Here is a 26989-nt window from a genome sequence, read left to right as displayed (position 1 = left end):
AAAATGAATGTAAAACTATTTCTTAAAATAAGATTAAGGGGGGGTGGGGTGAAAAAAAAAAACTTTTAAAATAAATGGATGCAGATCAATACTTTTCTTGCAGGACTGTTTCCAGCACTAGGGGGCAGTGTGGATATATGGAAGTAGGATACATGCCAAAATCTGCTGCACTCACAGACAGGCTTAAGCAAGCTGCTCCACTTGAACTGACTTTGAACTGAAAATAAATATATAAATACAGGAATAAATAACTGAAAATAAATAAGTGTTCCATATCACTGACCCTTATGGGACCGGGGGTTACCTGCAATCAGGGCTGTTTGGCTTCTCTATGATAAAGAAGAACAGGTATCATGATAATGATAGAACTGTCTCACATTCATTTGAAGCATTGTTGCACAGATTTCAATTCAGTAGATCTGAGACAAATTCTTTAAAAAAAAAAAAAAAAATATATATATATATATATATATATATATATATATATATATATATATATAACAAAGTGTGTCAAATCTGTTTTTTTCTGCGTCGTGATCGTCTTATGAAGTGAACCATAAGAAAATAGATTGCAGGCTCCACTCCCCCATCAGTTTGCTAAGTAATAATTTCCATGTCCAAATCCATTTCTTTTCCACTTCTGAAATCTCCAAGCCATCAGCAAGGAGGATAGTTCACATGAAAACTAATTACACAAAATCAATATTTAATCACAGCCCAGCATCCAGATCCTGCAGAAAAAAAAACATCCTTTCCAAATCTGCTGCAATATACAAATAGGTTTCCTCCTCCTTTCATTTTCACATGCCAATGCGTTAGTCTCTATCATTCTTTTTCCCCCTTTTTCCTAAAGTTATTATTTTCCAAATATCTGTATATTTTATAGGAAGCAGAGTGAGCCTGGAAACTGGTCTGTTCTGCAATCGCTTGATTACAATGCACTGTTCAAAGAAGCAGGTTGGTTCATTTGAAGGGAAGTAATCTACAGGCAATTTATATACACACATATATATATATATATATATATAAACAATCAACCGTTATGTGTTATGTTATATGGCTATTTGTAGGAATTTCAGATTCAGTGTAACATTACAATACAAGAAGAACACAATGTACCCAAAAATGCTTGATCTTCTCTGTCAAAGCCCGTGTTTCCCCTCTCATTTTCCCCATAATGGGGGGGGGGGGTTATATTTTCAGCATCTCGCTAATCCCATTGCATATGTGTAAGTGATCATGGAGGAGGTGGGACTTGAGGACAGTGAGCAAGATGATGGAGATAAATATTTCATAAAACACAGAGCAGATATTAAAGTGCCCTTATTGATTTTTGTATTACAACTATCTCACTCTTAGCCGCCCCAGACTAATTGATCTTTAAAGGAGACTTGATTTGCTGCAACCCCAGTTAGTGTCTTAAACTATGCAACAAAACATCAGCATATATAATATTTTATAAACGTAAGCAATGGTTAAACACAAAAAGCAAATAGAGCAGTGAGCCCCAGTGTTACACACACACTCACACTATATATATATATATATATATATATATATATATATATATATATATATATATATATATATATATATATATATATATATATATATATATATATATATATATATATATATATATATATATATATATATATATATATATATATACACATACACATTGGCCCAGCTATCTCACTCCCTTCCAATGTTTGCCACCATTCATTACTATCTACTTACTCCTGTCCTGCCATCTCTCCTTGTACCCAATGTATAGATAGAGACAGATAAACAGACAGACAACAAGATGATAGATAGATAGATAGATAGATAGATAGATAGATAGATAGATAGATAGATAGATAGATAGATAGATAGATAGATGATAGACAGACAGAAAGACAGACAGATAATAGACAGGTAGATTATAAATAGACAATAGACAGGCAGATAGATAGATAAATAGATGATAGTTGATAAAGACAGATAATAGACAGGTAGATGATAGATTGACAATTGATAGATAGATGATAAAGAGATATATAACAGACAGTGCACTGATAGATGATAAAGAAATAAATAATAGACAGACAGACAGTTGATAGATGTATATTTAAGGACAGATCTGTGTGCATGTGTGTGTGGGGTGCAAGTGTATGTCAGACAGCCCGAGCTGCATTCCTGTAGGTGTTAGTTCATTGTGGCAGGGCCAAGAAGAGCATGCTGGGAATTATAATCCAGAGGCAGCAGCAGGTGAGGAGGCAGGTAGTAGAGAGAGGCAGAGGCATGAGCAGTTCCCAATCACACATACACCCAAAGTGCCAATTGTTATGAGAAAAAGCTCCCAATCAGCAGCCAATACAGAGCCGCCCGTGTGACTGGAGCAAGAAGTTGTCAATAGAGAAAGTGACCCCCCAGTAATGAGCACGTTGCTTGCTGCTCCTCTTCTGCATCTCCCCATGTGCAACACACACACACACACACACACACATACAAGCCAAGGGGAGCCCCTAGAATATAATCTGTGTGTGTCTCTCTCCCGGCAGCAGCTGCACTTACACTCACTTACACACTCACTTACACACTCTCACACACACTCGCACAGTCAGGCTGAGCAGAGGTCGGCGGCCAGGGTCGCGTTCATTGTTATACGATGGAAATAGACGACAGTTGTGTGTCGCTCTCTCTAATGTGGAAGGAGCACCTTAAGTGTTAGCCACGCCCCTTCGCCATCACATTGGCTGCGAGCGAATGCGGAGAATTGATTGCTGCTGCCGCTGTCTCTCAATGCTAAACTTGTTGCTGCTGCCGCTGTGTCGGGCGGACTGATCGGCGAGGGGAGAGCCGGGACCTCACACTGGAATCCTCCTGAGAGGGGGGGCACATCCTATCCTGAGAAGCCCCGACTGACTCTCATCGCGAACAAAGGGACAAAGCTGCAGCTTAGTGGACACTGAGCAGCACGACTAGTGGCTGAGAGATCGGGGACAGCTTGAGCCAGTCAGGAGAGCTCCGGGGACTAGATCAGCCCGCGACCCTTCTCCCCTCAGCTCTAGGGACTTCGCACAGGCAGCGAGACCAGGAGCAGCAGATGACAGTCAGTACGTGACAGCATGTGAGAGGCGGGGGAGCTGAAAGTTTCAGGCAGTTGGAGGGGAGCCCGTCTCGCAGAGATAAAGCAGTAGGACGAGTTGTGCTTCCTAAGCGGGCCAGGGCTGGCCATGTGGATATGTGTCTGTAGCCCAGGGCATTGCATTGGCTCACGGCGCTAACGTATTTACAGAACTTTTATTGCTTCGGACCGATTTGTTGGATGTTTTTGTGGCGCAAGGAGAGCGGCAGCCCGAGTGGATTCCTGCGATCGCAATAAGAAAATGTTGACTTGTGATCTCACAGGCCAGGCCCTATCAGATTACAAAACGTGAGCTCATCTCTGCTCCGCGCACCGCAACAGCTCCACTTCTTCTTCCACTTGTGTTTGTGCAGGAATTCCGCCCGCTCTCCTTTCTGCTGCTCTGCCGCTGCGACAAGCCTCTGCCATAGCGATTAGTAGCGGGGGAAGAGCTGCCATGTCTTATTGATCGCCTTGGAATTATGTTTGGACTGGAGCAGTTTGAGCCGCAGATCAATAGCAGAAGCGCTGGCCAAGGAGAGAGAAACTTTCCAGCTCAGCCTGGGATGAACATGAGCTCACACTTCAAAAACGCAGCGTTCCATTCAGCTGGGGCCCCGGGCTCGGTGGATTCTGCCATGGGAGCGTTGAACGAGCCTTCTATGTTAGGGATGAACCTCAGTTTAAACGGAGAGACTTATGGCTACCATGCTAGGGGACAATCAGACATGCACCCTGCAGGAATGCAGCCACAACCTGTTCATGGCTTCTTTAACAATCAGCCTCATCCTCATCACGGGCACCCCAGCACCCATCCGCACCAGCATCACCCTCACTTTAGTGGCAACTTTAATGGACCTGACTCCGCTGCCTCCTGCTTGCATGGGGGTCGATTCATGGGCTACAACAATAACATCGGAAACCAACAAGCCTTCGGTGAGGGGTACGAGCAGATGGCTGAGAACCAACCAGGAGAAGGATTTGTACAGCAGAGGTCAGGTAATATGTCTGAATTTCAGCACCCCAACTCTTCTGCTACTAACCAGGCTGTCCCTGCACCTTGCCTTCCCCTAGACCAGTCTCCTAACCGTGCTGCTTCTTTTCATGGGCTTCCCACATCCTCCAACTCTGATTCTCATAACCACGAACAAAGGAGAATTCACAATCAAGGAGGCGTTGAACCTCTGGAATACAATTATCCCAGCGACGGCCCTTCAGGACACTATGAGGTACCTGTATTTTCTCCATCGGATTCAGATGGCCATTATGGAGCTGGAAGGCAGGTCCCCGGCAGTAGTTTCCCTGGTACATCTGTGTTACCTAGACCTCCTGGCTTAGTGGGAATGGGTAAAGTTCACCCACAACAGCAGCAACAACATGGTGTATTTTTTGAGCGATTTAACAATGCACGAAAAATGTCAGTGGGCATGGATCCCACGGTAAATGCCAGACATCCCTTACTGCAACAGCAGCAGAATGGCTTACTTGCAAGGCAGAACTCATGCCCTCCAGCAATCACCAGGCAACAGCAAACAGAAGCCAATACCTCCAACCCAAACTTGCAGGACAATGGACCAGTAATGCAAAGCCAACACACACAGTTTGAATACCCCATTCATCGACTTGAGAATAGGAATATGAACCCATATTCCGAATCCGTGTTCAGTATGCAACAAGCACCTCCACAGCAACCTCAAAATCAAAGATTGCAACATTTTGATGCTCCCTATATGAGTGTTACTAAAAGGCCACGCTTTGACTTCCCCAATAACCACAATGGTGTAGATAACTGTGCTGCATGGAATAATAGTAACATTCACAATGCTGCCATTGAGAGTCATCTGTCTCCTACATACCCTGGTCTTCCAGGTGAATATAATCCTCAAGTGCCGGAAAGTTTTCCTCCTGGTCCATCGCTACAACACCCTGGCTCAGATCACCAGTCACTTCAACAGCGCCAAAATGCAGCAATGATGATAAAACAAATGGCTTCCAGAAATCAGCAGCAAAGAATCAGACAGGCCAATATACAGCAATTGGGCCATCATGGGGATGTCAATCAAAGCAACATTGTACATGGAGGTCAAGTGGGTGGGATGCAGCAACCTAACTTTGATCGTGAGGGATCCAGGATTGGTACTTTTGACCCTCAAAATCCACATGTGACTCAGGAAAATGCTTGGTTTCCTGGTTCTCACCCACCTGGAGATATTCTTCAAAGGAGAATGGGTGGGTCAAATCTGCCTGCTGACCCATCATCCCATGATATGAATTTACAACAAAATGGGTCAAATTTATTATTTAGACCAGGTGTAAATAGGATGGGCATCCAGGAACCTTTGGGAATCCCAGGAGAAGGTCATGTTCAGACTTTGCATTCACCTGGTATGCACTCTCAATTTGGAAGCAATATGGCTAACCTTTCCCAAATGCAGTCACCAGGAGGAGGTGTAGGGCTTTCTAGTGCACCAGCAGATAGAAGGGGCCCTGCAGACTTTACAGCTTCATCCATAGCTGGGCAGACAGGATTCCCATTTGTAGGATCAAACAGACAGTCAACTCCACACAATCCACCAGGTGTAAACTCATCCCCAAGTTCCTACCCACCACAGTCAGATTTTCAAGCTAGCCAGCGCTCCACAGCAAGCAAACTAGGAGCACTATCTCTTGGTTCATTTAGCAAGCCCAGTACAAAAGAAAGTATGTTTGGACAAAGCTGTTTAGCTGCACTTTCTACAGCCTGTCAAAATATGATTGCTAGCTTGGGTGCTCCTAACCTCAATGTAACATTTAATAAGAAAAGCCAAACTGAAGGCAAGAGAAAGATGAGCCAGACAGAAACGGACATTAATAGTAATTCTGGCAATAACACTAGTTCTGATTATTTTCCAGGGGCCTCCACACAAAACAATCAAGTGTCTGGTTCTTCCAATGCCAACAATAAGTCTACAGGGCAGGTAGGAGCATCTCAAACCACACAGGGAGAAACTAGTCTTTCCCCAAACTACAACATTGAAGTCACTCCAGGCAATGATGGAAAACCAGTGACAGCTGGTGGGAGAGGGAGGGGCAGGAGAAAAAGAGACAGTGGCCATGTAAGTCCAGGTAATTACTTTGAAAAATACTCTGCAGACAGTGGAGGTGCTGTTGTAAGCCCAGGGCAGCAGGGTCCATCAGCAAATTCAGGGGAATCTGGGGGTGCTCCACATGACAAACCCCTGACTTCACCATCTTGGGGGAAGGGAGGTGAGCTGCTTCTTGGTGATCAGCCTGATCTTATGTCATCTTTGGATAGTGGCATTCAAAGTGTGACCAAGTCAGTTAGCAGCTCACCTGATGTTGACTTTGGGGAAGATGTCAACACCACTTATGGGAATGAAGATGAAGTGTCCTCTAGTTCAGATAACAACATAGCAAAACCTAATAGCTGTCCTATGGGAACAGGGTCTCCAAAAATCCAGCGAGGTGAACATGGACTTCTTAATGGACAAAAGTCAATGGGTCTAAACTTGTTAAATAACACTACCTCTCTCCCAGACAGTTATGGATTGAGTAGCAATGGGGGCGGTCACCCTGGCACACCAGGGATGGAACAGGTTCGAACTCCAACTAGCACATCAACACAGGATGAAATCCACCCTTTAGAGATACTCCAAGCACAGATACAGCTTCAGAGACAACAGTTCAGCATTTCTGAAGACCAGCCCATGGGAATGAAAAATAAAAAAAATGACTGTACTGCTCAAAATGTGGACAATGAATCAAACAGTTGTTGTTCTGACAATGTTAAAAACTCTATGAGTACTATAGACCTTGACTCTCTCATGGCAGAGCATAATTCTACATGGTACATGCCTAATGAGAAATCATTGATGGAGGGAGATGAAGAAGACAAATCTATCACACCTTGGGAAAAATCAAAGAGCCAACAAACCAACAAAGAAGGTATATACATTTAATTCTACACATTGAATTTACCTGTTTCCCATTTTAAATTGTTTAAAAAGAATTCTAACAGAATTCACAAGTTCTGAATATTGTTTTCAAAATTTTAATGCTTGTTGCAGTGTCAAGGGATGTTTCATTCAGCTCGCATGGTCAGAACCTAAAATGCACATCTGGTAAAAAAGGACAGGGTCTGAGTTTCCCAACCCCCCCCCTTGAATTAGGCCGAGTCATTTTGCATTAATAAGGCAAACAGAAACACTGAAGAGTTAATTATGCAACATTATACTCATTTAAACAGCATCCTTACTGGCCAATGAGCCTGATAACTGCCAGTATTATCATAGATTACGCTCAAGTATTTTTCTAGGCAAAAAGCCTCACGGAAATACTATATGTTCCATTATGGATTTAAAATATTTGTTAATACTGTTAGAAAAGAGAAACAATTTTTGTTTTTATTCTACTATAAAATGCTGCATGTTTATTAATGGGAGCTTCCTGCAGTGCAAGGATAGAGGGTAATCAATGTTTACAGTTCAATTTACAGAACAGGGGGAAATATAAACTTTTACCTTATCATATTAGGGTTAATTATTTTTTTATCAGTACAGGAAACTGCTTTATAGGTCTGCCAAAAGAAAAGCAGGAATAGCAGTCTATGTATATGTGTGCATGTATGTGTATATGTGTGTGTGTTTTTATTAATTATATATAATATATATATATATATATATATATATATATATATATATATATATATATATATATATATATATATATATATATATATATATATATATATATACACACTGATATTGTACACAGATGCTGAAACAATGCTGCTTTTAAATGAAAAGGACACGAAATATGTAAATGTGTTTAGGTTATTAGGGACCAGATGTAATAAAGTCAATAAGTATATCAGGTTTCCTATTTTGTTTAGAAAGTTGTACAATAGTGTATGTCAATTGTACAATTCTTTGTAGTGTGTATATATATATATATATATATATATATATATATATATATATATATATATACATACACACACAAGTTTCAGTAATTGCTGAATTCTATGGGATGTTTAATTGAATGTTTTATTCATGTTGAATAGCTTTGTTATTCAAATATATCATTCAAGGTCTGACAGATACCTTTTTGCTGTAATTTATTTATTTCTTGCATCAATATATTCTGTATGTTTAAAAAAAAAATCAATCGAATATAACTTTATTTTTACAAGTTTCCCCGTTTATTGTCTGTGCTTTCTTTCCATCGGTGCAGTAGCAATTGTTTTGTGTGTGGGCCAGTCAGCAGCAATATAAGTTTTATTACATATTAATGACTCATGGGTACAGGGAAGCTTCTCTTTTGAGCAAGATTTCATTCAGATTTGGGAAATTTCTGTGAGTTTGGGTTGCAGACAGCTGTGTGACTTTTTAGCTAAGACGTTAGCTTGAGAACACTGTAACAGATTGAAAAGAGCTCAGATATTAAGGAATAGGTTACCAGGGAAATAAAAAGAGAGTTTGGATGGTTTCAAAGTGCATCATTTAATGGCAGTGGTTTATGTTGGCTTTTGAGCTTTGGGTTTTGAAGCGTGAATAGTAGCCCCCGCTGCTTGCCTCTTTGTCCCTGTTTAATGCTCAGCTCAGGAGGGCTCCTACTCCAAGAAAGAGTCTTTAGCATGCAGAACAGACTCTAAGAAGCAGCACATCAGCATTCTACAGGCTTTGCCCAAGCAAGAGAATAAATTGCTCTGTTTGGGGCTCTTCATTTTATATTTGAAATGGGATTACAGGTCTAACATTCACACCTTCCACCCTCCTCCCCCAGGATTTTGTTTTCTCTATAAAATATCATAGTCCTGTACCACAGGGTTACATACATTAACATTTTCCTCTTTTTTTTTTTTTTTTTACGAAAGATAATAACATTTTGTTTTTGCCAATTACAATGTAACAACTCATTTTAGTTATACAGACACTTGAAACGTATTGTGAAGTATAATTTTTATTCTAATTTACCGTTTAATTATGATTTCGAATATTATCCTCTTGATTTTGTTTTGTTTTTTTCACACATTTCATTTTGGTTTTTGTTTATTTCGCACATTAGAATTTATGTGTAGACATTTGTATTTTTCCTATGTAACCAGATGAAGTAAATTATTCTTTAAATACTGCAAAGATTCAGCACCAGCTCAATATAAACAGGAATGCATTTTTAAACATGTTTTGATCAAGTCTATGTTCATCCTTGCTGATCTCTCAAGAGCCATTCTTGACTGTAAACAGGGCTGTACCCTCCGAACAGCTAATGAAACATCAACATTTAGTGGATTTAAATAGTTGGTCTCAGTGCCATCAATGTCCTCCAGGATAGCGACTGATCAGTTTCCATTGATCCCGTAATGCTCAGCCTGCAAAAAGACTTATTTTTTAAAGAAAAAAAACATTTGGTTCTGCGCTCAATTATTTATTGTAATATTTACCCAAATATCTGCAAATATTTTCCTTTGCACAAACCCAAGCGACGATTGATCAATGCTATGGGCCGAGTAATAAAAACAGAGTTTTTCTCTTAATTAATTATTTTTTTTAAAAAAATTTCTTTAGTTTTCATAAGCAAAATGTAAGCTCTGGTTACTGGTAAACGTCTAGATTGCCCACATTCCCAACTGAGCTATGTGATGTGTTAATTCAGAATATTTAGAACAATTGCTCTCTATCTTCCCTCGAACATGCTTTCTGTTTATTATAACTAGCCCTATGCGTTTAACCTCCCCGCATAACCTCTGCCCTTTAGTGACACATTTTATGTAAATGCTAAGTAAACCTATTGTTTAGAGAGGGGGAGAAAGAGAAGGGAAGACATCGGCATACAATTGACTTTTTATCTGAGATTGAAGAGTTTTGATTTCATTTTATACATATATCTGAAGGAAATAAAGCTTAGCAACACATGTTGTAGGCAGACGAGTTGACACGTTGCTTATAGTTGCATTCATACCCTACACTCCTGTTTTCTTACATTTATTATCCCGGCCCCTTATAATACCTTAGTTTAGTTGTATTTTGCATAATAGTCGGGTCTTTCAACCAATTCTGCAAACACTTTTCTTCCCCCCTCCTTCCCAGAGAAGATGCACAGGAACGTAAGGGTTAAGTCCATTATGTTATTTTTTTTTTCCTTGAAAATTCCTAAGGTCTCTGCAAATGCCTTCATTTGACATTTGCTCTGCAGGAACATGTAACCTAAAACCACACAGGTGTTAATCGAGCTAGATGGAAATGGATACAATTTCTCTGAATTTTGTGTAACATCTATGTTTTGCCTCAATTTCTCAAGAAACAGTATTTTAGGAAAGCTGATATCTGCCTGTGCTTCTCTAACTCATTTATTCAGTGATTATGAGGTCCTACTATTTTAAATATGTCCCTTCTGCTTAATATAAATGTAAAAATACAGTATACGCATCAGTCTTTATTTGAAATAAAACTGCCTAAAACTATGTGCACACACACACACATACATATAACATTGTATATATCATGTAAAATATATTATAAAAAAATAAAAGAAAATATTTCTATTGAGATAATCACTGGCCATGTCATTCTATTTAAATGGCGCCTTCCCATTTCTATTCAGTAGGCTTCACACTCCTTTTCAATGATCTAAATAAGCTGATTTCAGTGATAAAGAACAAATACAAAGAATTTACCCATCAAAGACTTCAAATAGCCTTTTTGCTGATTTTTATGTCATTTTCTATGGAGCAGGCTCGACTTTTTTTTCATAATTAGCCATTTTACCCCATGGGCAATTAAAGAATGTCTAAATTTCAATAGCGGCAGGGCATAGTCTGTGACAAATTACAGTCATTAGCAAAAATGCTGTTAAATGTAATTTAAATGCCTTTTTATTTATTGACTTTCAGGACTGGAATAACGGAGGATTTCTTTTTAACATATTCTTTCCTATTAAAAAAAAAAAAAAAAAGACACAAGAGAAAAATAGCCTGTGTCATTTTATGAATTTCTGCTATTCTTTATCAAATAATGTGCTTTATTCCAGGGTTACAATTATTCTGGCATTTAACAGTGTCACACATTTACATATGCCAGATCCATTTGCAGATGTGCTCAGTGAATCCTGGAGAAACGTGTTAATAATAATAATATCATAGATTCCTCCAATTAAGAAACCTGAAAAAAAAAAAATCATGTGAAAGTATAAATGGATATCTGTGTATTTTAATTTGAAAAAAAAGAGGAACAAAGAATACAATTATTTTGCATGAAGAATTTAAAAAAATGAATCTAGATCTTTATTTAAAATTTAAGTTTCTGCACAATTTTGTGTACTTACGTGTTGCCCCATACATCACATTCTTTCACCGTTAATTTGTGTGCGTTAGAAGCCCCATAATGAACTACTAATTCTAAGTGAATAATTCTGTTAGACAGTATTACTCTCTGTTTCTTTAAGGCCTTTCACTATATTGTAAAAACTTCCAGTTGCCGATGTAATGCTGGACAGTCAGTAAAATGGTCATTATCTCAGGGAGCGTGATTTAAGATGCCTTTGCATATTAAATGATCTGTTAACAGTAACTACATTTTATTGATGGCAGCATAGAATCCTGCAAACGCCTTGGCTAAACTGCCTTGGCTAAACTTTCTGACGGTGCGAAATTAACCCTTCGATTGGACTTTGTTTAACCAGCAGATAATTACCAACTTCATTAGCTGACGGGGCACTATCAGTGTGGAGCATAAATTAGCCTTCCGTTAGAGAGGTGATAGAATTGGCTATGTGAGCTTAAAAAAAACTGCAAGCTGGAAAATGCTTTTATTCTTAAATGCATTGAGGTCTTTACCTTTACATACACCTCCTGCATTTTTGTAATTTTGTCACATTATATGTTAAACATGTATTTTAACTGTAAAATGTTATATATTTTTTGAAACCACATCTAGACACAAGGGAGTACCCACACAAAAATCTGCATGCACATTCCCACTCACAGATATACACACATACACATATACTACCACATACGTTAGCCGTAATGTATTCACCTAGCAGACAAATTTGATTTATGACTTGATGATTAAGGAAACCATAGGCCTAGTTCATTAACCCACATTGATTTTATAATAAACATAATAATGTCACTTGGAAATATAGTAAAATATTACTATGATACTACACAGTAGTGTTTATTTCCTCACATTTCTTCTACTATTTTTAATACTTCTTTTTTTATTCTAAATATAAATACACGGTTGCCAGTGCAATTGTTATCATGGGAATGTGCTTATTATTATCGGCACCTATTCCCCCACCTACTTATACGTCATTTAAAGGGGGGGTAAAGAAGTCAAAGATCAATATCTTGATTGTGTGCTGAATTCACAATAGGCCAGCCAAAAGCAGTTGTGATGATCCAAACAATGATGCTAGCAGGCTGTTTGCATGTGCTTGTGGCATTATGTCGAGTAGCGGATATCGCTTTAATAAGAAGAAGAATATGAACAATACCTCCAATTCAGCTCTCAGATATGTATTAAAAGACAAGGAGCACGATACTCAGAAAACTGCTCTTTATTATCTTCCATTGTACATATATGTATGGAAAACCCATTCTATTCAGGTGGATAATTGGAAAAGACTGATGCAAATACAATGCAAATGAAGGGTGCACTGATTTCCTTTTTGGTACAGAGATATGTTGCTCTGGATGGAAATGAACCTTTATTTTAGCCCTGTGCTCCCTGCTTTAACAAGTTCCAGTTTTATCTCAGAATAACATAACAGAAGTGAGTATGCTAGAGAAATACTAATTAAATAGGCTTATGCGCACATCAATATACAGTTCTCCCTATGTGATTATGCATCTATTTCCATGTATGTATATATATAGACAAATACAAGAGTCCTCTGCACTCGACCCATTATCAATATATTTAAGACAGAGACATTTTGTGCATACTGCTACTGAAAAATGCCTTACCCTTTAAACAAAACAGGGATTGTTTGTCCATATATTTCTATATATATTTATAGATATATTTAAGCTGGCCAACTCTGATGACTTTGACATAGTTGGCCAGCTTAAATATATGTCTCTGTCTTAAATATATTGATAATGGGTTGAGTGCAGAGGACTCTTGTATTTCTCTATATGTATTTTGTGGTCACATATGTTAAGGGTTTTGCTTACATCTGTTATTAGAAACCAGTGTATGATCTCATCAGTATGAAGGTGGAGGAGTGTGTTCTTGTTCCACGGCATGTACTTTCTATAGAAATGGACAGATGGCCAAGCTGTGTATGGGCACCTTCATTTTAACTGCTGCTAGGACCTTTCCATTCACGCTACTGATTACACGTGTTGGTATATCATGACTTGGAAATACAGAATTGAATTAAGGTGAAGTAGTTAATGGGGGGAATTTGTTTAAATTGTAGGCAAGTAATAAAAAAAAGTTCAAGTTCTTTCCTACTTTAGTTTGCAAGCAAAATCCGACTCTTGCAGACAAACTGATGCCCACCCCACGTTATTAGCATATGTTGTTAATAAAGGAGGCTGCTTTTACAGTACTGTGCATGTTTTTCCAGTCACAGGTACAGTTATGGAACTTGTTATCCGGAATGCTCGGGACCTTGGGTTTTCCGGATAATGGATCTTTCTATAATTTGGATCTTCAGACTTTGTCTTCCAGAAAATCATATGATCATTAAAAAAATATAACCAAAAAGTCTAGTTTTGCTTCCAATAAGGATTAATTATATATTATTTGGGATCAAGTACAAGGTACTGTTCTATTATTACAGAGAAAAATGAAATCATTTTTAAAAATTTGGTTTATTTAGATAAAATTTCATCTATGGGAGATTACCTTTCCATAATTCAGAGCTTTCTGGATAACTGCTTTCCAGATAACAGATCTGATCCCTGTACTAATTTGCATTGAGCTTTTCAGCCAGGTGTTCTTAAGGGCCCAGCAGCGCCAATTCTAAGCTAATAGCCGTCTGAGGCGGCTGCTGCAATGCCGGCTTACCTGTCGCGAGGGGAGGCAGGAACACTAATGCGGAGAGCGCAATGCATTAGTAAAGCCGAATTTACGGTTTAAAAAAAATGGAAATTCGGCTCTTAAAGGTACCAGGAGCGGCTTTTTGCCGCCCCTGGAAACCTCTCTGGCGTTGCCGTCTGAGTCGAGTTTCTCAACTCGCCTCATTGGCGGCACGCCCCTGGGGCCCAGTTATGAATAATTTATATAAGCAAGCTGCTGTGTAGCCATGGGGGCAGCCATTCAAGCACAGGATACACAGTAGATAACAGATAAGTTCTGAAGAAGCCCATTATATACTAAAGAGCGTATTTGTTATCTGCTGTGTATTCTGTGCCTTTTCTCCTTTTTAAGCTTTGAATGGCTGCCCCCATGGCTACACAGCACCTTGTTTATATAAACTACTGTAGGGTCTCTGAAGCAAACACACCCGTTTAAGCAGCACAACACAACACTTCATTATATTTTCATTACTTTAAAAGACTTTCCTTTTTTGGTGGTAGTGTTCCTTTAAACTGCCTTGGTGCCAGTTAGCAATTATGTTCGTAAATCAGCTCCTTAGGATGAGAGACCCCAAAAAAGAATTTGCTTCTGTTTGTTTAGGCAGAACTAAAAGTTATTTTCTAAGTAATAGATGTACAGTGGTTTCTATGAGTGTGTCATCTGAATGCTGCTTTTAGAGGTTCTATTCACAAACATTGCAACATACCTTTAATGTTTTTTATGCAATATCCCATTACTTTTTAATATATTAAGGAGGAAGGGTGGTAGCCCGAGTTACCACATACACAAACACACCAACACACAAACTCACTCACTGGCATTTTTTGGGGAAATCAAATTATTGTTAATGAGATTGCGTTTTAGAAATAATCAAATGTCAAATATGTATTCCTATCAACTAAAATGCTGAAGAATATTAGTGGTAAAAGTGAGACAACGCTATTGCAACAGTTTATCATGGCGTCTCAGCTCTTTAATCTACTGTCATGTTCCTTATAGTCTTACTTTAAATTCCGAAGAGGGGTGAGGTATGGCAGAAAAGGGATTACAAGAAAGAATGTGACCTTCAGATTCTGCGAGAATCATTTCTTTTTTTTTTGTATCATCAATTTTCTTCCCTTTCTCAGGGCCAGTATTGGTTTCCTTCTCTTCGGCTTCTGGTTGTGGCGCAAAAAGAAAGCGAACATTATCCACTCTATTCCAATCAATAGTGTAAATAGCCTCAGAGAGTATTTGTAGGAAGAGGTAATTAGTCTACCATGTTAAATTACATCTTGACTTTACAAATGTATATATAGTGAGTGGTTATTCTTCATCCTTTTTTTTTAAATAGCTCAGAGGAAAAGGTTCTTGTATTTATCCTGATTTAGACGAGGAGGGTTGAGGCTACCACCTGTGCAGTAATAATGACTTCTGAAAATATATTAACATAGGAACAGTCTTGCAAAAAATAACCATCAGCAGGAGAATGGAAATTGCTTTTCCTTTTGCCTTGGTATTCACATCCTAATAATATGTCATTATTATTTTCTCACCGCTAGAATGGGTTTCTAATGTTTACTATAAAGTAAAATACACAAATATTCAGGTTGTTATTGTTATTATTATTTCCCTGGATTTGGGAAGCTGCTAAATGAAGCTGATTTGTGACGGTGCTAAAAATAATATAAATAGTGTTATCTTCTATTGGGAGCCTAAATAGCTTTACTGAGCAGATCAGGTACTTTAGCTCTTGCTACACATCAATTCACAGCACCTCTTGAAAGCCACTTAGAGTTTTATGAGCTGTAATGTTGTAACAACTGGGGGCCTATTGCATGTTATATCTGGTAGAGTAAATTTCATCATTGATTCTAAGGGAAACTGTAACGTGGCCCTTCAACTGCTCAGCACTACTGCTCCATACCTCCCAACATTTTGGAAATAAAAAGAGGGACAAAAAAGTTGGCGCGCGTAGCACGGCAAAATTTTTTGACCACGCCCATTTTGTGGCAACAGTTCCCAATTACAATGTTTATTTTACAAAATTTGGAAGGTTCTGAAAGTTTGAACTTATTTTTGTGTTTTTTTTTTTTTAGTTATTACAGTTTTGCTAATGAAGGGGAATTGCCCTTTAAGCTGTGAGTCTAACATTTCCCAAGGGACCTGTTATCTTATATTGTTACAATTACTTATTTCCTTATCTTGAAATTGTTACAAAAGTATCTTATAAGCAGCCATGGATGTTCTGGGCTCTCTGTCAAAAGCCAATTAAGTTAGAAACATTGTTTCTTTTTCTGGCTGTTCATTGCAGAGAAAAATGGGACTTCCAGTACAAACGAGGGACTGCAGGTTGAGCTGTCAAAAGAGGGACTGTCCCTCTTAAAATGGGATAGTTTGGAGGTATGCAGCTCACATCCTCTGGGGAAGATGGCCAATGGGTTGAATATCTCTGGTTTGTACCAGTCAAATACATATCATAGAACTAGATATAATGACTACCTGTGGTTTGTTAGGTTGTACAGGTATGGGATTGTTTATCCGGAAACCCGTTATCCAGAAAGCTCCGAATTACAGAAAGGTTGTCTCCCATAGACTCCATTTTATCCAAATAATCAACATTTTTAAAAATGATTTCCTTTTTCACTGTAATAATTAAACAGTACTTTGTACTTGATTCAGCCTAGGATACAATTAATTCTTTTTAGAGGCAAAACCAGCCTATTCCGTTTATTTAATGTTTGAATTATTTTCTAGTCGACTTAAGTTATGAAGATTGAAATTATGGAAAGATCCATTATCCAGAAAGCCCCAGGTCAAGAGCATTTTGTATAAAAGGTTCCATACCTGCACTGCTTTAGCAGGGCTTGTGTTAGCATGTACAACCACTTATCCCTTTTACTGGAGCTGAATAGTAGTGTTATGAAGCCTGTTTATTTATCTGTTCCTATAGATACACAAGTCTTTTTCAGGTGGAGTGTTTCTTGGTTTGTCCCAAACAACCACATTGATGCTGAAAATTTTACTTCTGTTTATGCGGCAATGGGTTACTTTGCTGTTCAGGGCAGAACAATTCCAATGCTGGTGTGTAAGTTTCCATTACCACGGTAATGGAAAGTACCAAACGTGATCCGGTTTCTTTCTGGCTGTGAAAAAGTACATAGACATTGAGCTTTTATATTACATGGGTCCTCTTTAAAACCCAGGCTACTTAAAAAATGAAGCTGAAGCTAGGAATTTTCAAGCACAGGAGTGTGACACATGTATTTATATTGGAATTGGAAGTTGGCATTGGGTTCTACAGATAACAGTGAGCTGATTGGCTACAGGCTCATCTAGCAGTGTGAATGGCATAACGGCGTATTTGGTGTTTACGGAGATCCCTTACAATTTGCTTACAAATAGCCATGTATAACAACAAACCGATTACAATTGTTGCCCCCAGTTAAGTACTTAAGTGTGTTAAAGAGGGGAAAGCACATACGTCACTCTTTTCAAAACCCTATCGAATATATTAACGGTTTCAATATTTTGAAAACCCTATTGAATATATTAACATGGTATTATAAACACTACTTTACAGTTTCCTGGTGCATAAGAGTTTTTGTAGTTTTATGAAAATTGCATATTGGAAATGTACTGTGGTTGCTGTTATTTATGTTATTTAGCTATTATATATCTACCTCTCAGCTACTTTAATTCTCTAGGTCAAACCATATTGTTGTGCTTTAAGCAATTTGTTCATTTGTGCCCACCATCCCCTGTGTTTTTAAAAACCTTCCTAGGCAATGACCTAGTAGATAATAACAACTACATTTTCTTTTTAGTTCTTTGCATATCTTGGTATTCATGGAGTGGTATATATATATATAAATATATATATATATATATATATATATATATATATATATATATATATATATATATAATATATATATATATATATATATAATTTTTTTTTTTTTAGAAGGCTAGGGTTATAATGATATGGAATGGTTTGATTTCCAGGATAATTGTATTGTTTTTTTTTTTGTAAGCTCTACCATTTTTGAGAGCTTTAACAATACATCTTTAGGATCAATAAGAATAAAAACAAATTAGCCAATAGAAGCCAAGAAGACAGTGCTGGTGAGAAAACAGTTAAAAAAAGGCAGGGTTAATTTCATCATAAAGGGGAGAACACTACAATTAACAAGTGGAATCACTTATGTGACCCCACCAACAGTTCCTTACCACTCTTCTCCCCGTACCCTTCCTATAAATTATTGAAAGTGCCAATTATGGCAGGGGGAGATGAATTACAAAGAAAGTGGCCTTCCTTTTGTGCAAGGATCATTAATTTTGGTATGTGTTATTACACTTAAAAAGTATTCCATTGATGGGATTCATCATGCTTGAGTAACCTTTAATGCCATAATAGGGTTCAATGCCCTACATTGGTGTCTAGTCAATCCCACTCTCATTATTAAGACAAAATCAAGCAGATTCTCCAAGAAATCCATGAACAATGGAAATAATCCTCTACTGCAGATGCCAAAAAATAGATGTGAATGTTCTGATATATATTTTAGGAGGGAGAAACATTTACAAGAATCCTTGTATTGTTAAATGCATATGCTGCTATTACAGCATAGTCAGTGTAATTGCCAGGCAAACTGTGCAGCATATTACTAAATAATATATTATTATAGCATATCTGTATTTGTGAGTTCTGTGAGTGTACTTAGCACTTTCAAGAGGGACGATCTGCATAATTCACAGAAAGGGGCTTAGATTAATACAGCTAAATGCAGTTAGTTCTGATAATTCAGTGGTATTTAAAGGAGGGTTGTCATAGCTATAAACTTGCACTCTGCGTGTAGTTTATGTTTAATAAATCTGTTTCATTTTTTGAGATATAATCTGTTTATTAATTTAATCTGATGCCCTTTCTCGCCATAAAATAAACGTTTGTAATTCACAAGGCAAGTCGTTTGTTTGCAGCAGCAGGGAATTTGATTGAATAAAACAAATAAAAGTCATTAGAAGAAAAGAATATTAGAAATTGTATAATACCAAGTGTAGGTTAATTGTCCCTTAAAGATATCCTGTTAGAAAGAGCTTGCAATCAGAAATCTACATTTATGTTCATGTAAAGTCCTTAGGAAAGGCATGATATTTTACTTACAGGTTTGGCAATGTGGTGGATATTGATAGAATGCAGCCCATCTGTAGCACATGTCCCTGCCCAAATGCTTTATTCAGTGCAAGAAGAAGAATAAAATGTTGGAGGTACAGAGGTGAATATGGAGCAATGAATGAATACATCTGTCAACTGTCTTTTTTTTCTCTGCAAAAAACAAATTACAGCAGAATGGTGCAATAAAATACAATGAGATGCACAGTAAACCTTCACTCCTATGTGAACCTTATTGGTTTCTGTGCAATTGAAATTTAGAGCAATTTGCATTTTTACAAAAATTTTTTTTTTGCTTTGCGATGAAATGTGCTAAATATAGATTCTCTCGCTGCTGCATCTTAAAGCCATACTGACACTACATCATACAATTTCAAACAAATGCATTTCTGTGCCTGTGCCCTAAATCCTAAGGATGGTATGATGTTTGCAATATTGCTGTATTTTTGGAGCCTCAGTCACAAACATATACAGAGCTGACTCCGTATGTCAGGTGGGTGAGGTTGCTCCCTAAGGGAATAATGAGTATTAAAACCAGGTGGAAATTTGATATTGGTGCTATTGCTTTAACATTTTTTTTTATCTACACATCTACCTTTTTTATATGGTGATACCAAGGATAAATCTGCCAAACTGAAGGCTCAGCGCTGATAGTTGCACTCCAACAACTCCTGAAGTTGGCAATACAAATATCTAGGGGTTATTTAAATTCATTTTTTTTCTGGTAAGAGTTTTAAAAGGGAAAACACCATTTTTTCATGGGAAAAAAGTAAAAGTAAGTAAATGTAAAATACTCCATCTCATACCTGCTCCATCTCAAACCTGCCAAGGTCATGTAGAAGTCAATGGCAGATGTCCCTTTTACAATTGGAAGAGATCATGATCTGCGCTGGGTTTCATACGTGAATCCGAAAAATTTGTGGTTTCGGCCAATAATACGGAAAAGTTGGAGTTTTCAGGCGTCAAATCTGAAAAAATCATACAATTAGAATTTTATAACAATTTTATCAAGAGTTTATAGAGTCTTTTCCTGCACTGAATTTTCAGAATTATTTTATTGATAAATAAGGTAAAATTGTGGATGGGAGTTTGGTTGTTTTACTAAAATAATGAGAACATTTTAGTAAATAACCCCCAAGTGTTTCTGTTGCCATCTTTTTCCACTGGCTTCATTTTGTTTTTCCTACTGTCAGTCATTATGTTGAGGGGCTGGGGCCTCCAAAAACAACCCATTTGTATGTCACCTGTAATGCAACACTGCTCTGCAAGACACCATTTGTATAGGGCCCAAGAGACCACAATTTGCACCCCTATAAAGTAATTTCTGCATCCGGAACAGGCTTTTTCATATACCTTTTGCACTAGGTAAACAGAAATGTTTCTCAATACAATGTGGTTCAGAATGCTCCTCTTAAAATGACATGATTTCATGGATTTATATTAAGGGGGTTATTTATCAGAATCCAAATTTTCCAATTTTTAAAATAATAAAGTCTGACCAAACTAGAATCGACAATTTGACCTTATTCATTATTAAAAAATCACGATTTAATTGGATCAGCGAAAACTCGATAAAACAGAGAGACAAAACAGAATCATAAAAAATTTTCAGAGGTTTTTCCATAATGGTATGATTTTTTTTCTGGCTTTTTCCTAAAAAGTGTGATGTTTTGTATTTTTACCTGAAAAGCCCAAAATAGACGGATATTTGGGGTAATTCTAGCTTAGACCACAGAAACTTCCAAAGAGGATAGGGACCTCTCTCTTTGACTTATATACAACCTCGGCACGTCTGAGATGGCGGATTTTCGGATTCTGACTTTAATCGAACTTTATTAAATCCTATAAAACCCCCTCCCCCCCCGAAAAAATAGTTTTGCAATAAAAAACCCGACTAAATAAATAACCCCCTTAGTGTTACTTATGATGGGATTCAGTTTGTTAGACAAAACTGCAAGAGAATAACATCTCATTTTTTTTTGTTAAATTCCTATTTTACCCAGTAGAACACATAGCTGCAATGGTCAGCCAAATCAAATCAGTTTTTTTAAACTATATATACAGTTTTTTAAACATCAGTTACTGTCTGGTCTTTGGGTGATTTCAGATACAGATCATTTGTTGTAAGACAACTTGAGCCATAGAGCTTATCATAATTATTATATATACATTTCAACCCAAATTTTGTACTGTCTGATGGCTAAGTCAGGGCACGACAGGAGATGCCAAATGAAGTCTGGTACAGTTTATCTGTATTAAAGTGACCTACACCCAGTACTCAGCAGTTTAGTAAAGATCTCTCTCCTAACCATTTATTGCTAATAAATCTTAATGCTATAAGTTTGTTCAATACACATGAGCGAGTGACATAAAGTTAAAGAGATTTTAAAGCAACCATCATTAAACTGACATAGGATTCATTATTATCCCAGTACTAAATGAGAAATTATTTTAGTGTGGTTCAAAAATTATCCAATTAGAAAAATATCCACGGCACACAGGCTGCTGCAAGCAAGGATCCCCTTGCACGTTTATTGCGGAAGTGAGCAACGTTTCGGGGTCACGCCCCTTTGTCAAGCCTTTGTCGAAACTCTAACATTGAGCACCAGACGTGGCATCATACATTGGGTGTGCGAGAGCCAGCTATTGTTCAAAAATTATCAACATGAGTCATAACAAACAGTCAACTTGGAATGGTTGTGTTCATTTAGGAAAAGCAAATTTCTGTTTGGTTTCTAAACGCAACAAGTTGCATTTCACTCTGTAAGAAGTGAAGTTGGATAACAGTACCATCTCTTTATTGGTAACAATGTAGACTAGATGCTTGCTGGAGAGAAAGACCATGGAACGACCATGTAACTTTCTACAGTAATTATGAGGGACTAATTTTACCTCTTGTAAAAGTGTCCGATTTAAAAATATATACACAATCATTATTCTAATCGTTAATTCCTGCATTGGGAATTAACAATGGGGATAAGCATTAGCACCCAGTGCAGAATACCGACTAACCTGGAAATATAAACAATGTCAGACTGGCCCACCGGGATACCAGGAAAACTCCTGGTGAGCCCAGGTGTGGGCCCTTCTTCTTACCTATTTGCTCTGTATGCCTATACAACAGCAATAGCCCTATTTCTATAGAAGAATAAAGAGAAGAAATGGAGGGAGAGACTGATGATAATATTTGAGGAGAAGTGATTGAAAGAATAAAGAAAGTGAATGAGAAAAGAAGGAAAAATAGTTTGGAGAGCCCCAGGCATCCCAGTCCGACACTGTATATAAATAGATCTTGTCTTTCTCTGCTCACTCTTTCTCCTCCTTCCCAATCGGACTCTCTTGCTTATTCTGGATGGATATCTAATATTTACAGCAAAATTAATCAGGCTAATGCAACACCAAAAGATATTCCGAAGGCTTAGTGTAGCTATAGAGTTATATAGTAACCTTTTATTAAAATGACATTGTATTATATTGTAAAGCGGTGAGAAGAATAGGTAACTAAACTGTTTTTGTATGCTTTCAAATTAAGTGATGTTTTGATATATTGTACAGTATTTTGGCATTAAAAGCAATATCAGCCTCAATGCAACAGAAAAAATAGAAGCAAATAATAGCTCTGTACTGACACTTGTTATGATTGCTGCAAAATTGATCATCGCCTGCTTATTATTGCAAAATAACCTATGAAATAAAAAGTCACCCAGCAGAGGCTACTTATTTCTTATAAAGATTACAAAATATATATATATCTCAATAATAAATAAATGTCCAGAATCACATCTTAGTATTTGTACACGTCGGTATGGATCTGCTGTTTATCTGTCAGATGTTTGTTTTGTTACAATGTCATCCTTAGTGAAGGCTGTTTGGTATAGTGGCTCTTGCAGGATGCTGGGAGACATATGAAATAAACCTGTTTTTCTTGACTGCCCATTAATGTACAAGCTTGTTCAGTGCAAAAGAAAATGTCATTTCTGTGCAGAGGAGATAAAAGGTGTGCCGTCTTTCATTTCTGCATTATACATCTATGGCAATAAGGTTGGCTCCCCTGTTTCTGTCGTTGTGTGCTTGTAAAACATTTGTGCTGAATATACATTTTAAAATATGTTCTTGTTTAGGGAGACGGAGGGATAAGGGGAGAGCAGGTTGCAGAAGAGCATGCTCAGAGAAAGAGAAATACTGTATGTTGACAATAAAGCTGCCATACAAGTTACTACAAAAGGGAAAAACATGTGCTGACAAACATTGTACACGTGTACCTATGGGGCTGCAATTCACCTGACATTGAACTACTTCAGGGAAAAACATATACAAGTATGTGACCTGTTATCCAGGATGCTCAGGGGTTTCTGGGGTTTTCCAGATAAGGGGTCTTTTTCATAATTTGGAACTTCATACCTTTAGTCTGCTAAAAATAATTTAAATATTAAATAAACCCAATAAGACTGATTTTCCACCAATAGGGGTTAATTATATTCTAGTTGGGATTAAGTACAATGTATTGTTTTGTTATTACAGAGAAAAAGGAAATATGTTTTAAAATTTGGAATTATTTAATTTCAACTGAGTCTTGGAGAGATGCCCTTCCCGTAATTCAGAACTTCAAGGATAACGGGTTTCTGGAGAACAGATCCTATACTTGTACATGATATTTGCACATCACTATTAAGCACAAAAAAAAAATCGAAAAACTTGAATGTTAAAGGGTTATTTATTATGCTCTGAATTTTTCTGGTCAGAATTTTAAAGGGGTAAATACAGTTTTTTCAGAGGGGAAAATAACTTTTTTTTTTGGTATTTATTAGGCTTGTGACACACGGGCAGATTCGGGGAGATTCAGTCACCTGGCGACTAATCGCCTCTTCTTCTGGGCGACAATCTCCCCGAACTGCCTTCTCGTGACTTCTCTTGTCTATGATGAAAAGCCACTTACGCTAAAGCACACGCGGCGAAGTCGCCCGAAGTTTCCTCATGAGGAACCCCTAAAATGTTAGCATCTTAAAGCTTGCGAGTTCATGTACAAGTCAGTGGGATTGTCTTAGGCAATATTCAAGCTATTTATTTTAATGTGAGATTTCTTATGTTTTTTTTTTGTTCTTGTACAAATTCCAATGTTTACAATTTTTTTCACAATTGTAGTGAGTCGAAGTTTTTACAGTATATTTAGATTTTTTAATAAATAAACAGACATTTGAGTTTTTTTAAATTGTGCATTTATTCGAAGTAGAAAGAATCTTCATAAATTAGATTTTTGATAATTAAACCCATTTGTTTTCCTGTGTTGCAGGGAACCAAAGTCTGGCCTAGTCATAAACTAGTCATAACGTTGTGTCTTGAAGTTCATTGAAGATTATCCCTATTCTGTCCATGTGTTATTGAAAAGTAGTTTTAGGCACTTGGCACGGGTTAGTAACACTAAGGAAGAAGGTCAGTAAGAAGGTTACTCACAGGAACATCAGTTCAATGACAAGGGGATTGCAGTGACTATAAAAAGGCTATTTAATATATAGGCAGCTGGATTTGGCAGGGGCTTTGGATTTTCCTGGAGCTCTGAACAGACAATTTGAAATCTATGGTATGCATTAAACTGTCAGTATAAGTCATATGCTTGGTATAGGCTGGTGCCAGCAATGTGATATTCAGGTTTGAGCACATTACAAATGCAGCTCCTAATTAAATCTTTCTGGGAATTTATTTGCCCTTTTATTTATGAATCTGTAATCATAATCTCTGTGAGAGTGTACTGGGTACATTAAAGGCAGTTGTTCCGACATGAAAGCTCATAATAAAATATAAGCTTTCAGTGCGGGTCTTTATTTTTTCATTTCTCCCTACCTGCTCCAAAATAAAGAAAAAAAAGCATGTGACTAAACCAAGCTCTATAACTATGGCTGTTGATTTATAAGAAGCTGAATATTTGTTGGATTGTAAAAAATCCATCACAATTCTGCTGCATTTTAAGAAGGTTGTTGTGTAGGGGAGAGAATGAGGCCTAAAGATGGAGAAGGGAGTGTTAAAGACAGTGGAGCACTATAAACAGTAAAGGGCCAGGACATACACATTACAGTTATATATATATCAGCAGTTAACACTGTGACGGCTGATGGCACACAGCATTTTAGTGCCAAAATGCACCGGTGCTGTTTCTTTAAGGAATTCCTTATTTAAGTGAATGGAAAGCAGTAAGGGTGGTTTTGGGTGATTCTCTGTAGGTGTACTTTAGCTCTGTGTGCCATTAACCTAAAGCTATAACATTCTAAAGGAGCTTATACAAAATAGCATCACAGCTTCTGATGATTTCATTTTCTTGGTTTCAATTAGGTTCCAATTAAGGCAAAGCATTTTTTGATGTTTTGTCACCCTTGGTTACAGTTGTTTTGTCATAATGATTGCTGAGTTTTGCTTCAAAGTTGACACAATAGTTAACATTGCAGATGATATCCTAGAACCGTAGTGAGCTAAAGTTCATAGTTACATGTCTTGACTAATTTAAAATGGTTACCAGCTTCTTAAATTTTACCTCTGACTCCAGGTGTACCATCTCAAGTGTGAAACAGTTCCATTCTCGCTTCAGGTTTTATATGACAGCTAATATCAATAGCAGTGTGGCCCATTGGGGGTTGTTTTAAGTGGTGCTTCTCTTTGAAGAGTATTTGTGGATTGCATGTGTGCCATTTTGTTTTTAAAATGGGTAGCATAATGGTTCACTTGTTAGCATGGCTGCTGAGCAGCTGTGGGGTCCTAGGTTCAATTCCAGCCAGGGCACTATCTTCATAGGAGTTTGTATGTACTCCATTACTTTCCAAAAAATATTCCAGAAAACGACTGAAAAAAACTGTATCATTTTTATAAAGCTGCAGAATATGTTGATGATACATATATATATTTAAAGCATAATAATAAAGGAGGAAATATCGTTTCTAACAGATGTGCATATTTCAAGGCCTAATGTTCTAGGTTTGTTTGACCCAAATACACATGAATCATTCAAAAGAAGTAAGTGATTATTGTATGCATCCTTGCACAAAATATTAGGGAACTTGTGATCGTGATCACTATGGAGGCCTAGTAATGAATAGGGAGTGTTGTTAAACTCCATATTTTTTATAAATGAACCAGTTACTTCTTTTCATACATTTAAAACTGTTTTAGCACAGACTGAGCAAACCAGACTTTTTTTGTGCTAAATTGTATTTAAATTATTTTGTTCTGCTTCATGGTGTGTTGATCATTACAATTATACTTAAAGTATGTTGATGCTGCACATATAATCCTAATTCACTGGTGATTTCACAGGTCATGCATTCAGTAGTCTGTATTCTGTATTACTAAATGCTCTAAGATAAGCATATGCAACCTGCTATTCTTCAGATGTTGTTGAACTACAGCTTCCAACACCCTAAGCCCAGATTCTGAGATTTATTCTAAGATCAGGTGGGGGCTGCTAGCTTGATATGTTTGCTTTATTTTGTAATTTTCTTGCATTTTTGTCTAGTGTAATTGATTTTATAATTATTTTCATTTTGCTTTATCTCTAGCCCAGTGGTCCCTAAACTGTGGGGCTGTCACCTGGGGGGAATTGGGACAGTAGGAAAGGGGGCTCAACCTAAAGGCCAGTTAGGGAATGAATGGTCATTTACTCTTCTAGCTACAACAGCCTTTACTGTCAGTTACGGTGAGATTTGG

At 37.4% G+C, this 26989-nt stretch overlaps 1 protein-coding gene across 2 annotated transcripts in view; it reads left to right on the top strand.

The window, feature by feature from the left end:
• The first annotated feature begins 2675 nt into the window (after positions 1–2675).
• The window catches only part of mn1.S (meningioma (disrupted in balanced translocation) 1 S homeolog), a 48202-nt gene continuing 23888 nt past the window's right edge, over positions 2676–26989 (top strand). For both annotated transcript variants that reach the window (XR_001934215.2, XM_018244048.2), the window contains exon 1: positions 2676–7057. Coding sequence is in view for 1 of the 2 variants with exons in the window: in XM_018244048.2 (XP_018099537.1) it covers positions 3595–7057 (3463 nt within the window). In the remaining variant the exon portion in view is untranslated. The remainder of the gene's footprint in view (positions 7058–26989) is intronic.

This window comes from Xenopus laevis, chromosome 1S (genome assembly GCF_017654675.1).
Source record: "Xenopus laevis strain J_2021 chromosome 1S, Xenopus_laevis_v10.1, whole genome shotgun sequence".
NCBI classification, from domain to species: Eukaryota; Metazoa; Chordata; class Amphibia; order Anura; family Pipidae; genus Xenopus; species Xenopus laevis.
Note: the sequence above shows the minus strand (reverse complement) of the source record. Positions and strands in the feature narration are given on the sequence as shown.